This window comes from Lathyrus oleraceus, chromosome 1 (assembly GCF_024323335.1).
Source record: "Lathyrus oleraceus cultivar Zhongwan6 chromosome 1, CAAS_Psat_ZW6_1.0, whole genome shotgun sequence".
Taxonomy (NCBI): domain Eukaryota; kingdom Viridiplantae; phylum Streptophyta; class Magnoliopsida; order Fabales; family Fabaceae; genus Lathyrus; species Lathyrus oleraceus.
In genome coordinates this window covers 18,328,353-18,345,237 of record NC_066579.1, presented here as the reverse complement: position 1 = coordinate 18,345,237, position 16,885 = coordinate 18,328,353, and the positions used below count along the sequence as shown (strand labels likewise).

Sequence of the window (16,885 nt, the reverse complement as noted above, 5' to 3'; positions counted from 1 at the left end):
ATGGATCTTTAGGACACGCCATGTTTAAATTGGTGAAATATACACATATTTTCCATTTCTTTGACGACTTTCGAACTAGCACCACATTCGTTAGCCACATTGGATATTAGATCTCTATTATGAAACATGTTTCCTTCAATTTCTCATTTTATTCGTCTATGGATGCCTGTTTCTCCTCGCTAGCCTTGTGCTTTCATTCATATTACTGAATTCACTGTGGGATTAATGGGGAGGCGGTCACATACAACATTAATGTTGATTCCCAACATATCATAGGAAGGCCAAGCAAACAGGTCAATGTCGTTTTTGAGTAGGGAGATTTGATTCCCCTCATTGGCTTCTGTCATGGAAGTGCTTAGTTGGTGGTGTGGAATTCATGGGGCCCAATCTAGACCTCCTTTAAGTCTTTTGTAGGCGTGAGCATCTCCTTCCCAGCTTCTATTATGGGGTATAAATCTATGAAGTTTATCCCGTAGATATCCGAATGTGGCGCGACGACATCATCCATCTTTGCCCTTTTAACCCTCAAACTATCTTCGTAACATCTTAGGGAGATTTCTTGATCACCTTGGATCATACTAATACGCCCATTAGGTAGTGGATACTTCATGCTCAAGTAGGGCGTTGACATGGTAGCCATTAGGAGGTTAAAAGCAACCCATCTAATAATTATGTTATATAATGATATGTCATATTCTATGAGATACATGACTTTGACCATATTGACTTTCTCCTCAAGTCCTAACATTGTCTTAAGAGTGATGTAACCTTTCACCCAAAAATACTCGCCATAGAAACCAACCAAAGAGCCTAAGAAAGGGTGAAGCTCATTTGGGTCTAACTTTAGCCCATCAAAGGCATCCCAATACAAGACATCAATTGAACTTCCTGGATCTATCAATACTTACTTGATCTCCTAGTCACCATATTGCACTTTTATGACCATAGGGCATTCTCATGAGTGAGGCTTCCTGCAATCTCTTTTACTGCCATGACTTGGAGTGCATATCTTTTGCGAGAGAAGTTAGATTTTCCTCCCTTAATGAACCCCTCCACTATAGTATTCAAAGTATGATTGACTGGTATGTCATGTTCTCTTCTCTTTAGTTCCTTGTATTTTCTATACCTAGGGATTCTGGGTTGATCTCACCCATGAGTTCTGGAACTGCTTAATGTTTGTTGAGAACCTCCTTTAACATATTTTTTCAAGTGTACCCTCTTGGATGAACCACATAATTTCTTTCCTGAGCTTAGCAGCCGTAAGTGTGATGACTTTTCACTTTGTGGTATTTTCACCATATGTTAAGTTTGGGTCCCACCGGATCCAAATTGGGATCTAGTGGATACAAAATATTGTGGGTGTGGAGCACTTCACGCTATATTTTCTCCTAACGGGTGTTAATGGACATGTGAAGTTATCCGTGGGCCTCCCGCTACGCTTAAAAGTCACCAAATCTTTGACGGGCGATGTGTAGTGGTTTCTGCATTACTACCACATTAAGTCTAATCCACAGGAGACACATTCCTTGACGTTTCTATATTTCTTCTTAGCATTTGTCTCTTATCCCTTAATGTAACATTCAGATTGTGCCATGATTTCACTCATGGAGATGAAGTGCCCGACTCTGAAATCGTTCTAGAATGCTCTCAAGAACATCTATTGGTTTGGATGTATCACCTTGATGGTCACCTCGTTGAACCGAGCGAGGCACTCTCTTAGGAACTCAGTGTGTCCCTTAAGGATATTCAAACATGCTAGTTGTAAAAACCTTTTAGTGCTTACTTGCCAAAAATTGATGGATCTGTTTTCTCGAGAGGTCTTGACAACTAGTTACTAAAAGGAGGGGAAGGATCATGAACCACCTTAGGGTCGCCTCCTTGAAAGTGTTGGACAAAAGCTTACACTTCAATGAGTCGAAGGCGCCTATAATTTCCATTTGAGTATTGATGGTGGAAATATGTTCATAGGGGTCACTCTTCCCATTAAACTTCACCATTGATGTTGGTTTGAAAATTTATGGTACTAGAGTGCCCCGAATCTCGTTTAAGAGAGGATGGGGGGAGAGGGTAATGAGATATACTCTTCTAGTTGAAAATATTCATGATGCCCTTCTTGGAGGGCCATAACGTTTGACTCTAAATCTTGGTTGGAGCGACACAAATCATCCATAGCAACTCACACTCTGCTAAGGTCTTCTAGTCGCCGCTGTCGGTGTTACTAGTTGTGGCAGCGTCTCGTCGTTTCACCATGTTGAAGAAGATGATTGAGGCGATTGGAAATCAAATGTGAGTGTGACCTATGTAACTATGTTAGTTTTACAGAGGCCCTCAGTGGGTGTTATTTGTACTTGTGAAATACAATAAGGATGATAATCGTGCTCACATGTATGATCACAAAAGGTGCTTAAACTCTGATTATTTGAGATCAATGAATGAATTTCCCAATATTTGGGGTTGGAATATTAATAGATGGCTTTTTGGGTCGAGTAATAGAGAGAAAACTAGTTTCTCTTACTTTTCTAAATAGTACGTGAAGTAAGAGGATCGGTTCTTCCTCCTAAAATGGATGGACGATTTCCTTCCTTTATGGTATGGTCAAACCGACTTTCTCTTAAACCCTCATCTGCCACTTGCGCATAAGATGAATTAGATGGTAATCACAAGTCCGAGTGGACGACCCCATTCATAGTTGGGTGACCTGAAATAACCCAACCTAATTCTTTCCATACTGATAGGTTGCATCTTTAAAATTATTTAAACCCTCAAATGAGATGGAATAAAAATTCAAACAACTTTAAATAGATATATCATATTCCATTTTACTCTATTTATTATTTACAAATTGAAAAAATAAAATCTCATTAGTTATCACTTAATTCCATTACCCCTAATACCATCTATCTAAATATACCCTTAAGTACATTTTGGATTATTTTGCTTTCCCAAATCAACAAATATTTTGGTAAAAATTGTTTTTCTTTCTTCTATTTTGAAAGAAAATACTAGTATTATCATAAACGAATCCCCAAAAGAAAACCCCCTATTTTCATAGTTTCATGTCTTTTGATGGCTATGTCCAACGCTTCCCCGAACTTCCAAATTTCCCCTCATTTTCTCGTCTCCCCTCAATTATCCCTCAGATTTTCCCGCACTTTTCCACCGGTGACACGGAAACGTTTCCGACCGATTAGTGCCTTCAAAGAATGGCGCGAATACGAAGACGCAGTGAAGCGGAAGGACCTCGCCGGAGCTCTCAGTTTCCTGAAATCCCTTGAAACCGAGCAACGCCTAACTGCTGAGCCTTTCGGTGAAGAAACTTCTCCGCTGGCCGAGTTGACTCGGTCTCGTTTCCGCGAGTTGGAAGTGTTCGGGCCGCAGAGAGATTGGGAAATTCTGGACACTTGCATGAGTGCTGATAACATGAAACTTGTTGGGAATGCTTACAAGTTTCTCAAGGATAGGGGTTTCTTGCCCAGTTTTGGTAAATGCAGGAATATTGGTGAGTTTTGAACTTTTCTTTTTTATTTCCATAGCAGAAGGTATGTATTTTTTTAAGCTTTAGAAATTAGAGGTTTAAATGTGTGTTTCCTTGAATTTTATGGGCATTTGCATGTATGTATCTTTTGCTTAAGATTTATGGCTTTTATTTCTAACTATGAAACTTCATGAATTTTGACTAGTTAATTTTAGTTTTTACCAATTATGTGTTTATTAGTATTAACTATATTACTATTCTCTTCACTAAAATAATGCTCCTGTTCCGCTGTTCCGCTCCTGGTCTCACGTTCCGTTCATTTTTGGGGATGGCCGCGCTGCTATCGGAGATTGATAACATAAGGCTGTATTAGTTCAAAGGACTAAGGGTCACTTTGTTTTAGATTTTTCTAGAATTGATTTTGAAAAATAAATGATGTAAACAAAGTTGCTTTTGAAATAACTTAGTATTAACAAGTTTTTTATTTGGGATGATATTGTAACAGTGAGTTTTGAAGAATTGATTTTTTTAGACTATAAAGTAGAATCACTTTTAAAGCTTAATATGTATAAAGAACAGAACTTTGTGAGCCTTCCATCAAGGAATCTTTTTTTTCCCGCAATTAAAAAGTTGAAAACATCCCACTTCCCTTGCAACAATTTTGAATTCTCAATTTTGAAATTCAACTTAACAGACATGATTGTCAAAACTTAGTTTTCTTCATTGCCGCCACAGCAACCCTTTGGAATAGCCATATGATTGATGTTTGTTTTTCTTAGGGATTACAGTGGGGCTTTTGCTCTCTCAAGGATTAATGTGTCCTGATGCTAATTATTTTAGGATTGAATTCAAGGATTTGCTCAAACTTAAAACCAATCTTTTGTAATCACTTACCACCTAAACTTGTAGTAAAGCTTGTTTCTAACATGATCAAGTGGTTTTGTTGTCCATCCAAATTAAATTTTAGCACAAGGTAGAATGGTGTGTTAGATATAAACAATTCAAGAACTTTTGTTTAATAACTCAAATTTTAAGAGAGATTATCCATGAAATTTTTTGTGAGATTATGAAAGTGAGAACATAGTCTTGGTTACGTTTGTTTGAGTCATTAATGCTGTAAATGCATTTCCTCTAGTGATATTATTTCTGTGCCATGAACTGTGTTGAGAAAGAGAAAAACCTGAATTGCATGTGAATGCATCCAAATATTTTATAAGCATATAGATTATATGTACCAAACTTGTTACATGTATAGCTTATAGAAGGACACCCTGAAAGTCTTTGTGAAAAATCTATTAATTGATCATTTGATGTTTTGAATTAACTAAGCTAGTGGTGATGTCTCTACGAAATGACTTTCTATCTCAATATGCTTAGTTCTCATGAAATATTTGATTTGAGACAATATGCAGTGTAACTTGATTATCACTCTAAAATGTTGTTTTGGATTGTTGTATTGGAATTTTGTATGTCTAAGTCAGACCATACTCACCTCTATTTAATAGTAACAAGTATAATAAAAATAAATACAATAAATGCTAATTGATATGATTTGTTATTGAAATTTTGATTTATGATTCTAATCTTAATAATAAATATATGGGTTCGATCCTTTGATTCTAATGATCACAAATGAACCTGTCCAAATCAAACCTCTTGAAGTAGCTATATGAGCCAGAACTAGTAGTCGATGTCTTGTTTTGATATCCTGTCTAGAATTGGAAAAATCTTCACATGCAGTCTAAGGGTAGATACAAAATACAAGTAAGAAAAACACTGAAAATCCAAAGATGACACGATGACACGCCAAACTACCATTTTGAGGAGAAAGATTATGAGTCAACCGAATTCTCTTTTATGTGTAATAGGCAAAGTACAAGTATGTTTCTCAAGTTAACACAGCTCACTAGACAAAGTAGAAAGCTTGGATTGGCTGGACCACAATTTTTGTAACTTTGCAAGGGTAGCCTGACCCATTGAGCATGGTATCAAAATGGGGAAATTTGTGAATGCAGAGATGGTAGGAGAGTTGGTAGAGGTTATTAGGCTCACTATGTTACAACAGCACGATATAGCACCGCTATAGGTCTGTGAGCCACTGTCAACAATAGTGGTTGTAGCAGCAGCTAATTGCGGCCCCAAACCGCTACCGCAGCCGCTACTGCACCTGTTTTCTAGAATTTTGGGGATAAATTCCTCAAATGATTTTGTTTTTTAAACTTCTGCCTTTTTTTCTAATGGTATAAATTTCAATCCAAACTCTTTGAAGAGTAATGTTATGTTCTCGCTCACAAATAATTGACATGTTCTTCTTCCTACTTTTAGTTCAATTCTGTTTTATTCTTCTTCTCTGCTGATCTGGTCTGGATTTTTTCTTTGGTGTTGTTATTTTTCGTGTGGATTATTCTAGTATGCTAACTTTAATCCATAATCATTATTTATTATAGTGTGTAAACTCTTATATAGCTTTTTGGCAATAACTTGCACTTTTCCATTGTGTATAGTTTTGGAGGGTCCTAGGAATGTAACACCGGATGTCTTGAGCTCCTCAACTGGTTTGGAAGGTGAACACATGAATTTCTGACAGTACTTTCTCCCTAGCTATAAATTTCTAAAAATCCCAGTTTCAGTCATGTTACAACTTACATTTAGAATTAATAGCATTTAATACAATTCTGTACTTCTTTTTTTAGGTCAAGTAGTCTAGTGGCTGGAGTTCCCCTTTTATAGGTGAATAAGTGGGATGTTGCGGGTTCGAACCCGCGCCCCTACCTTTGATGTCCCTGCACAGCTACCAACAAGTGAACAAGTAGCCTAATAGCATTTAATGCAATTCTGTACTTGTGAAAACTGGTTTTTCAACTTAACTTTTCCTTTTTCTTTTATCCAGTGACTAAACTTGCTCCAAAGAAGTGGGGCCTCACGGTTGGTTCAAGCACTGTTTTGGTTGCTTTTTTTGGTGGCGTGTCCTTTCTTATTTCACAAGGAATAGATCTCAGGCCCAACCTTGCAGTGATATTAGGTCTAGCCATTGCAGATTCTATATTCTTGGGAGGTACCTGTTTAGCTCAAATATCAAGTTACTGGCCACCATATAGGCGTCGAATCCTCATTCATGAAGCAGGACATCTCCTAATAGGTATATTCGTCTTTCTTAAGAACTTTAGAGGTCACATCATATTTGGTTTCCCATCATTATATGCTTCCACTTCCACAGCTAACACCTTACATGGTTCATCTTAATGGAATTTCAGCTTACTTGATGGGTTGCCCAATTCGGGGGGTGATTTTAAATCCAATAGTTGCAGTGCAAATGGGTATCCAAGGACAGGTATTTTGTTATTCTTTTTGTTCATGATATGACAGCTTATTGATTCAGATGATCACTTCCTTGTATAATATCTTTATTTGAACAGACAATTTGATGCATTTTGTCATTCCAAATGAAACACTTCATATTATTATCTAGTTATCTCTCTTCTTCTTACTCTCCCTACCTTACTCACTGTCTCTAGATTCTCTTCCCTTTTCTCTGTTCTTCCTTCTCTCCCTACCTTACATGCATAATTGATGGTAATGATATGCCTGTACGTTCTTTCGTGGTACAATATTAAAGACTTGCCTGTAGGCCTACCTGTAACTAAGATAACTAACAAACTGACAGACAACAAACAAACAAACCCAACTAACTTAAGTATTTTAATTTCCTTTGATTCTGTATCCTAACATCTACTTTTTTTAATTGAGTATTGTTGACAAATGCTTCCAGCTAAATACTTCTAAAAATACGAAATCTTACTTTCAAATTAGTACTATTCAACAATTTGCAATTCAAGAAAACGTTGCAGGGCAAAGCCCCTACAAACCTAAACGTAGCTCTGCTAATTTCAATCATCAGGCAGCAAGTTGATCCATGTATTCTTCCATGCGGTTATGGATAAAACATTATGGCAAAAGTTGATCCATGTAGGCGACCCCACTTAGTGGGATAAGACTTGGTTGTCTTTGTTACTTTCTTCCATGCCAATGCCAACAAATATAGATTCATTTCCTGTTCATAAACTTTTATATGCAGAAAATGCATCTGTATTTTTACAATTATTTGACTTAATTTTCATTGCAGTAAATTCTTGTTTTTTAGGCAGGGACTCAATTTTGGGATGAGAAAGTTGCCAGCGACCTTGCCAAAGGCCGACTTGATGGTTCAGCTTTTGACAGGTGATTATGATAACAACATAAATAAGAAAACAGATTTAAGAGAGAGTCTAAAAAATACCCTAAGATAATATCAATATGTTATAGGATTATTTCATATATTCTTAAGCTCTCCTTCAAGCTAAATATTACTAAGCTTTAAGCTTGTTACAAATGCAACCTTTGAGATAAAACCAATATCAAACTGCAACATAGACTAAATCAGTAGCAAACTGCAACCGAGACCAAATCAGTGGCAAACCACAACAGAGAAAAACTGGTGCCAAATACTATAAGCAGTAACACAATGCAACGAAGAATAAACTGTATTTTTGAAGAAATATGTTCAGTAGTAGGTTGGATAAAAACACAAGGATAGATCCGAGAAGATCATGTGGAGGTCCAAAATATTATAAGGGATGGTCCAAAATATGGAAACTAATGTTAAGGGATGGTCCAAAATACTACAAGATATTTTCCTATCTCCTAACAAGCCCCATAAAAGATGTTGTCTTTGGCTGTTGGCTGTATCCTCCTAAGGTATTAATCTCTAGGGTAGTAGAACTATAGAAGTAAAATTGTCTATGTGTTCACTTATACTTGCCTTCTTGCCCAACTAGCTAGCCATGTTCCAATGGTGATGCTAAACAGAAACAATTTATTGCCCGGAAGCATTGGACTGAATCCCCTTTCCCACTGCCTTTATTTTTTGCTTGAAGTATCTTGTTTTTTATTTTATTTTGATCCATTCAAGTGATATCAATGTTTATGTAACCAATGGTTTAGGTACTGTATGGTACTTTTTGCTGGAATTGCAGCTGAAGCTCTTATTTATGGCGAGGCAGAGGGTGGAGAAAATGATGAAAATCTGTTTAGAAGCATCTGTCTTCTTCTTGAGCCTCCATTGTCTGTAGCAGAGGTCTTTCCTCAACTGGTTGCTCTGGTTTGAAGTTGCCGGTTCTTTTGATTTTCTCATCTGTAATGCTAACGTTTTTAGTTTTTACCTTAACTTTCTCCAAATAAACAGATGTCTAATCAAGCAAGATGGTCAGTTTTGCAATCTTATAATTTACTTAAGTGGCATAAATCTGCACACCGAGCTGCCGTCAAAGCAATGGAAAGCGGTAGCAGTCTCAGTGGTGTAATTAGGAGGATTGAGGAGACACTATATCGTGAAAAATAAACTTTGGAAGTTTAAGAAAAGAAACAAATTTTGTGTTGTAAGTTGCATACAGGTTAGCATCTCTGTTGTTCTTTTAAGTTGCTCGGTTTTTCCTTTTCCTAATCATTCAAATAATTTGTTGTGTTCATTTTCTATTGGACAGGGTTATTGCAATGCGTTTGTTGTAGCGATTGCATATTTGCAGATGCAACATGTATTGGTCCCTGTCTAGTCAGTCTACCATGACAGAATCAATCAAGCGAATAATTTATGTTTCAGAAGGTGACAGTGTTGAAGTTGGTCCCAAATTTACTCAACATGGTTAGATATGTAATATAATACTAATGGAAATGGTCATTGTAAGAATGGCAGCTGAGTTTAAAATGGTTCTTAGCCCGGCATAGGTTTTCTGCTAGAAGTTATAGAAAATGGGATGTAAATAACTATTGTCATTCACGGACAATCGTTTTTTTTACCATGTCCCATTATGTATTTATAACCGCAAGCTATGAAGTCTCTTGTAAAAACATTTTTTCTATTTCTCATTATTTATTATTTTGGTCATCTACTACCAGTAACCATGACTGATCTCTCTCATTAAACTCTACTGTTGCCCTTCCCCCTAAACCCTATCATAGTGTAACCTTCGGTACTCATCTCTCCCACTAAGCCTTAGTGCTGCACTTTCCCATTAACCATAATCTCTAAATTATCTCCCTTCCCACTTCTCAATCACATCTTCTTCCCCTCCCTTCTTCTATGGTCAATGATAATTTCACGGTTCAATCTCATCCTCCCACTGCTCTCACGCATACTCCTATTCATTATGCTTTAATCGTGCCAACTATCACAAATTTCATCAAAATCACATTGAGTATTGAAAAAAGACAATATAATACATGATCCGAATTATTCAAAATTCATGCTAGTGTCTATCAAGTGTTTGATCATATAATTCCACCTTCTCCCTCTACGGCACATGTAGCTCCCTCATTCAAAGACACCGATCTTAAACTTTGGCTTTGCCTTGATGCCGTTGTGTTACAATAGATATACGACACAATTTCTAATGACCTTCTTAATACCATTATTGGACATGACTCTACTACAAAACTTGCTTGGAACAAGTTGTTTGACATATTCTACGACAAAAAAAAATCTAGGGCTCTTTACCTAGAGCAGTTTTCACGCACTCATATGAAACAATTCTCTGATGCGTCCTCTTCCTGTTAGCATCTAAAATCCCTCTTTGACAAACTATCTAATGTCGAGACTATTGTCTCCAATGAATGTATGATTCTTCAACTCATCTCATGCCTAACTCATGCCTATGCTACCAGGCTCACAAATTTGTCACAGTGATTCTCTTTCGCCCATTTACAAAGCATGCTCCATGATCATTTTAGAAGAAACCGCCATAGTGAAAAAAGCAGTCAACACCACTGACAACGCCGCCTTCATCGGCTCACACGTTGATGCATTAACTCTTACTCCTTCCAATTGCAACGAAGGTAATAGTAATCGTGGTAGAGGAGGTAATGACCGCGACTACCGTGGTAGAGGACGAAACAATGGATGCGGTGGCGGTCGCTCTCAACATTCATAATGGACTATACCAACATACCCACATCAACAACAATGGACCTATCCATCATATCCCAACCAGAATCAACATGCGAGTTTTCCACCGTAGCAGCAACCTTGGTCCACTCCACCATGTCCGTACCTGACAAATGTAAACTCGAACAAGTAAGTTGGTATTCTTTGGCAAAATCCAAATCACCAGGCTCATTCAGCGACCACTGCAATGTTCTAGGCCAGTCACCAAGAATCCTCTCAATATGCTCCAAAAGACATTCAGGCTGTTATACATACATTATCTATTTCTCCTCCAGATAATTAATGGTATATGGACATCGGGGCTACATCATATATGACAACGAACGAAGATAATATTATGTCTTATTTCAACATGAGCAACAAGATACTGTTGGTAGTGGTCATAATATTTCAGTTATTGGTTATGGACATGCATCATTAGCTACCTCTCCACACTCTTTCAATTTACACAATGTATCACATGCCCCTAAACTAATAAAAAGTTTTGTCTCTGTTAGAAAATTTACCATTAATAATGATATTTCTGTTGAATTTGACCCCTTTGATTTCTCCGTGAAGGATTTTTAGATAGGAATGCATTTAGTGAGATATAACAACTCTGACGACCTCTACCCACTTGCCACCAAACCTTACTCTACAATCCATCCACCATCTACCTTTGCCACATTGTCTAATGATGTATGGAACAACCGTTTAGAACACCCTAGAGCAAATGTCTTAAATTTTCTACACAGAAACAATTTTCTTACATATAATAAGTTTCAGAACAATTTTTTTTGTCACTCTTGTCCAGTTGGGAAACAAATAAAATTGCATTTTTCTAATTCTTTGTCTTATACTTTAATGTCTTTTGATATTGTCCATAATGATGTTTGGACATCACCTATTATTAGTTCAGGGGGACACCGTTATTATGTGTTATTTTAGATGATATCACGGATTTTCTGTGGACTTTTCCATTACATAATAAATCTCAAGTTCATTATATATTTCTTCAATTTCACACTTATATTAAAACCCGATTTGAACGAGATATCAAATGTTTTCAATGTGATAATGGGAAAGAATATAACAATGCTGTCTTTGAAAAATTACGTGAACTCAATGGCATGTCATTTAGGTTTTCATGTCCCCTTACTTCCCCTCAAAATGGAAAAGTTGAAATAAAAATTCGTACTATAAATAACATCATTCACACCCTTCTAGCCCATGCCTCTATCCCACCATCCTTTTGGCACCATGCCTTGCAAATAGCAACATACTTACGTAACATCCTCCCAACCAAAAAGCTTGCCCTCCATTCACCCACTAAGATATTCTACCAAAAAGGTCATTCTTATTCACATCTTTGAGTCATCGGGTGTCTATACTATCCTCTAATTCCCCCAACCTCTAGAAATAAATTACAAACTCGATCAACACCATATATATTATTAAGTTTTCCACCTAATCATAAAGGATATAAGTGTTATGAGTTGTCCATTCGTAAGATCTTTATTTGTAGGCATGCCATATTTGAAGAAAATACATTTTCCTTTTCTACCTTAAATGCTCCTAACATGGTTGACTATATTCTTTAGATAATGAATCCACACCTTTCCTTCCTTTCTACTACTATGACACCCCTACACCAAATACTCAAACTCCAACTAACCTTCAATCTAACAATTCACAAACACCAACCTCAAACCCACATTCATCTATGCCCTCAACCAACCAACCCTCCCCGTCGACCTTTTCCTCCACACCTATATCTCCTTATCATTCAAATGACTACCTGAGTCCAATATGGTATAGTCAAACCTTGCAAGCTTTTTAACCTACATACTCCATCTCAAAATTCCATATCCCCGTTACCTATAAACCCTATAGGTGCATTACATGACCCTAATTGGAAAATGACCATGAAAGACGAATATGATGCTCTTATTGAAAATAAGACGTGGAACTTAGTTCCTCATCCGTCTAATGCTAATATTATTCAAAATTTATGGATTTTCAGGGATAAAAGGAATTCAGATGAATCATTCGAACGACACAAAGCTCGCCTTGTAGGTAATAGATCGAACCAACAAACAAACGTTGATTATGGTGAAACCTTCTGTCTTGTAGTCAAACCGGTTACTATTCGTACAATACTCAGTGTTGCCTTGTCAAAATCATGGTGCCTTCATCAATGGGATGTTAAAAATGCCTTCTTACACGATAATCTTGATGAAACTGTGAACATGCACCAACCTCCGGGCTTCCGTCATCCTCATTTCCCGGACCATGTGTGTTTGCTAAAAAAGCCTCTACATGGACTTAAACAAGCATCGCACGCCAGGTATCAACGATTACTAATTATGTTGCTACAATGAGATTTTCTCACAATATTTCTGATCACTCATTATTTATTTGTAATAATGGGAATGACCCAGTACACATTCTTCTCTATGTAGATGATATTATCCTAACTGCTTTATCTGACTCTCTTCGTGAGTATATTATGTCCAAGTTGAGTTCTGAATTTGCAATGAAGGACCTAGGTCCTTTGAGTTATTTTCTACGCATCTCTGTTATTCGACATTCATGAGATATTGTTCTCTCTCAGAAAAAAATATGCAGAAGAGATTATTGAACGTGCAAGAATGTCCTTATGCAAGGAAGCCCCAACACTGGTGGATACCAAACAAAAACTCAGTGGATCCTCAGGTAATCCCTATCATGATCCAACAGAATATCGAAGTCTTGCAGGTGCATTACAGTACTTGACATTTACAAGACCATATATATCACATGCAGTTCAACAAATGTGCCTCTTTATGCATGATCCAAAAACATAGCACATGTGTGCCTTAAAACAGATCATTCGTTACATTTATGGTACTGTTGAATTTGGCCTCCACATGTATTCTTCCTCCATAGACAAGCTCGTATCTTACATAAACGCTGATTAGGCTGGTTGACCAAACACAAGAAGATCTACCTCAGAGCATTGTATGTATCTTGGTGACAATTTGTTGTCTTGGTCCGGTAAACGTCAACATACATTGTCTCAATCGAGTTCAGAGACGGAATACCAAGGAGTGGCTAATGTAGTGTCTGAATCGTGATGGATTCGAAATCTACTTTTAGAACTACATTGACCTGTTACAGAAGCAACTTTAGTCTACTGTGACAACGTCAGCGCCGTTTACCTTTCTGACAATCAAGTTCAACATCAACGTACAAAACACATCTACACTTTTTACAAGAAAAAGTTGCTCGCGGTCAAGTGCATGCTTTACATGTTCCCTCTCGTTATCAAATTGCTGATATATTTGCGAATGTCCTTCGACTAAAACTTTTTGACGACTTTAGAAATAATCTCAACATTCATCCACCTCCAATTTCGACTACAAAAGTGTATTCGACTATGTAAATATAAAAAGATATAATTAGAGTTTAATGTAAATAATTAATGAATATCAATGAAAAAGACACTACCAATATTCATTAATCTCTCAATAAAATAGAAAAGTAAATGTTAAAAGGACAAGATAGATGTTATTAGAAATGTTTGTTGACAACTTCTTTTAGAAAAGTAAGGTTTTGAGAAATTGAGAAAACCAAACTTAAATCATGGCAAACATAGTTAATGCTATTTGAGTGATCTGAAAGATTTAAAAACAAGCGTATTTCGATTAAGCCCACCATCAACTTGTCCATTACAGATATATCTATAGCTGGGAATACCAGTAGAAAAACCTTACAGGGGAAGACTGGGCCCTGTAGGTACCAAAGATCTTGAAATAAGGAGCAAATGTTGGTAGAAACAAACAGATCTTTGACCATGAAGCTGGATCAAATCATTTCTGGAATGTATTTATTTTCCTTGATGGATTCTTTGAGCTAGTCTCATTCATTATTTTAATGACGAAACAAAACCATAGATAAATGTAGCTTTAAAACCATATTTTCTCTTTAATTGCAAGTTATAAACAACTTTATAACCTTGTATCGCATCTAAAACGGAATAAACAATACCTGAGTTGATAGAGTAAAAAGCAACCATTTCTCATACACATAGTTTTTAGACTCACAAAGCACAAAGATGTGAGTTACAAAAGGTTAGTTTTAAGCATTTCAAAACTCATATATTTTAATTAATTTTGAAACAGATGTAACACTTGTACATAGAATGGCAAGTAATTGAGAGATAGAATTGAAATCAACTATCTGGTGTCTGTTATACGTATGAGGCACATGGCAGGATTGTCGAGTGACTAGAGACGGAATCAAAACAAAAATGTATGCTATGAGGTGAAAGTAAGATTTGAGTCCCACATTGGATAACGAGTACTATTATGAATGGTTTATATATTATCGAGGCATATATTAGATTGGCCAAGTTCAAGAGATTCAAAACTCAAACAAACTCAAATCTTGAAACTATTGGATCTGGCCTTTTGATTGGCATAAATAAAAGTTCACTCTTCTAATTTTAATAATGGCATAAAATGCATCTATCTTTTTGACAAATTGTTCCATTATTTAACTTGATATCATTGCAGCAAATCCTTGTTTTTTAGGCAGGAACTCATCTTTTGACATGTGAGTATGAGTATAGTAATGAAGATATATTTCTCTTCAATCACGAGTTGCATGTATGATGGAATGGTACACAAGACTCCAATCCTAATTAAATTGGAAAACAACTCATGATAATAACAAATAAATATGAAAACAGATTTAAGATAATATCGATATGTTATCAGATATTTTCATATTTTCTTACACTCTCGCTCAACCTAAATATTACTAAGCTTTTAAGCTTGTTACAAATATAAACTGTTTTATGTAACTAGTGGCAAATCTTTTTAGGATGTAAAGAGAGTTGTGATTGATCCGAAAACCTTAGATAAATGTAGCTTTAAAATCATATTTTTTCTTCATTTCCAAGTTATAAACAACTTCATAACCTTGGATTGCATCTAAAACGGAATAAACAATATCTGGATTAAGAGATCATACATATAGATGTTAGACTTACAATACAGTAGGAAAAGCACAAAGATGCGATTTACAAAAGCTTAGTTTTAAAGCATGTTAAACTCATATTTACAATTAGTTTTGAAACTGATCTAACACTTATATACACAAAATGGGAAGAAGCATACATGGTTATTTGGAGTTGAGTTGGTTATTTACAGATGCCACGACTTTGTCTACTGTAACAGAACCAATCAAATGAATAATGTGTTTCAGTTGGTGGGATTATTGCAAAGTTAATTTTCACAACGAAATTTTATGTCATAGTATAGTTTGAATCCCACACCGAATGATTACTACTATTATAATATGTTTATAAATTTTGGAGGCATCCTATTGATTGGCCAAGTTTAATAGATTCAATTTGAATGAATTTGTTACTGGAATCTATTAAGTTTGGCTTTTTGTTTTGCATCATTATCAATTATTTGTAGTATAGATTATTTGAATTAAATGCAAGAAGAGAGGGGGGAAAATAATCAATAGTCTTTTTCAAATATTTCTAATATATCTCATTTTGAAAAATTAATTTTTAGAATGTCCAACTTTTTGTTTTGACTCGTCCATTGAAAGGATGGGGACCTCAAAATTCTTTAGTGACGTGTAGGCTCGACCAATGATTTGCCGAGTTGATGAAGGGTACTTTTTTTTATTATTTATTTTAAATACAATATTATAATTTAATTATATTATTAGGATTATTGTTAAACAGTTTTCTAATTATTTTTATATTTAAATAATAAAAATTAATTTTTTTAAATAATAATGTTTTTGTAAATTAAAATATTGTTTTAATAATAAAACTATAAATATTATAATGAGGCATATAATTATTTGTAATAAGTAATAATTATTTTATTGATATACATGGAAGAAATACATTTTATTTATAGTGATGTTGTGCCAATTTTTTTGCGTTTTCCTTTGCCTAAGTCTCATTGTCTTTGTTTTGGGGTGACGGAGATGAGTTGGAAGACTGATCTTGATGTTGATTTTTATGTTGCTGTGATGTGTTTGGAGGCATATCCATATCGTCGAGTTCTTGAATGAAAAAGTAGGCATATTCAGTAGATGCTCATCGGTGAGGTCAAAGTCGGGTAGTGAATGTGTTAGTTGTGTGAAGGTGTTGGGTTGGATGTGTTGGATAGGAGGATAGTAGACATCATCAGGGTTGCATGTAGAAGTGGGTTGTGAGAATGTGGTGTTAAATGTTTGGGGTTGAGAATGGGGGTTTGAGTTATCAGAGTTGGGTTGAGGAATTGGAGTGTATTGTATGGGTGAGTGTATGTTGGTTTGTTGTTGATATTGTTGGTTGTAATAGTAGTTTGTTTGAGGGAATGAAGTGTGGGGATTTTGGTGTTGGGTTAAGGTGGAATAGAATGTGTGTTGTTGGGTGGTTTGGGTGTGTTGGTAAGTTTGTT

The 16,885-nt window shown here is 35.9% G+C and overlaps 1 protein-coding gene across 1 annotated transcript; it reads left to right on the top strand.

Annotated features, from left to right (window-relative positions):
• Positions 1–2,971: 2,971 nt before the first annotated feature.
• LOC127131772 (uncharacterized) lies at positions 2,972–9,395 on the top strand. The gene is made up of 8 exons (XM_051060699.1): positions 2,972–3,499; positions 5,980–6,039; positions 6,366–6,614; positions 6,730–6,806; positions 7,617–7,693; positions 8,456–8,588; positions 8,697–8,904; positions 8,995–9,395. Exons 1-7 carry the CDS (start codon positions 3,067–3,069, stop codon positions 8,850–8,852), a joined length of 1,185 nt encoding a protein of 394 aa, XP_050916656.1. The 5' UTR covers positions 2,972–3,066; the 3' UTR covers positions 8,853–8,904; positions 8,995–9,395.
• The last annotated feature ends 7,490 nt before the right edge of the window (positions 9,396–16,885 follow it).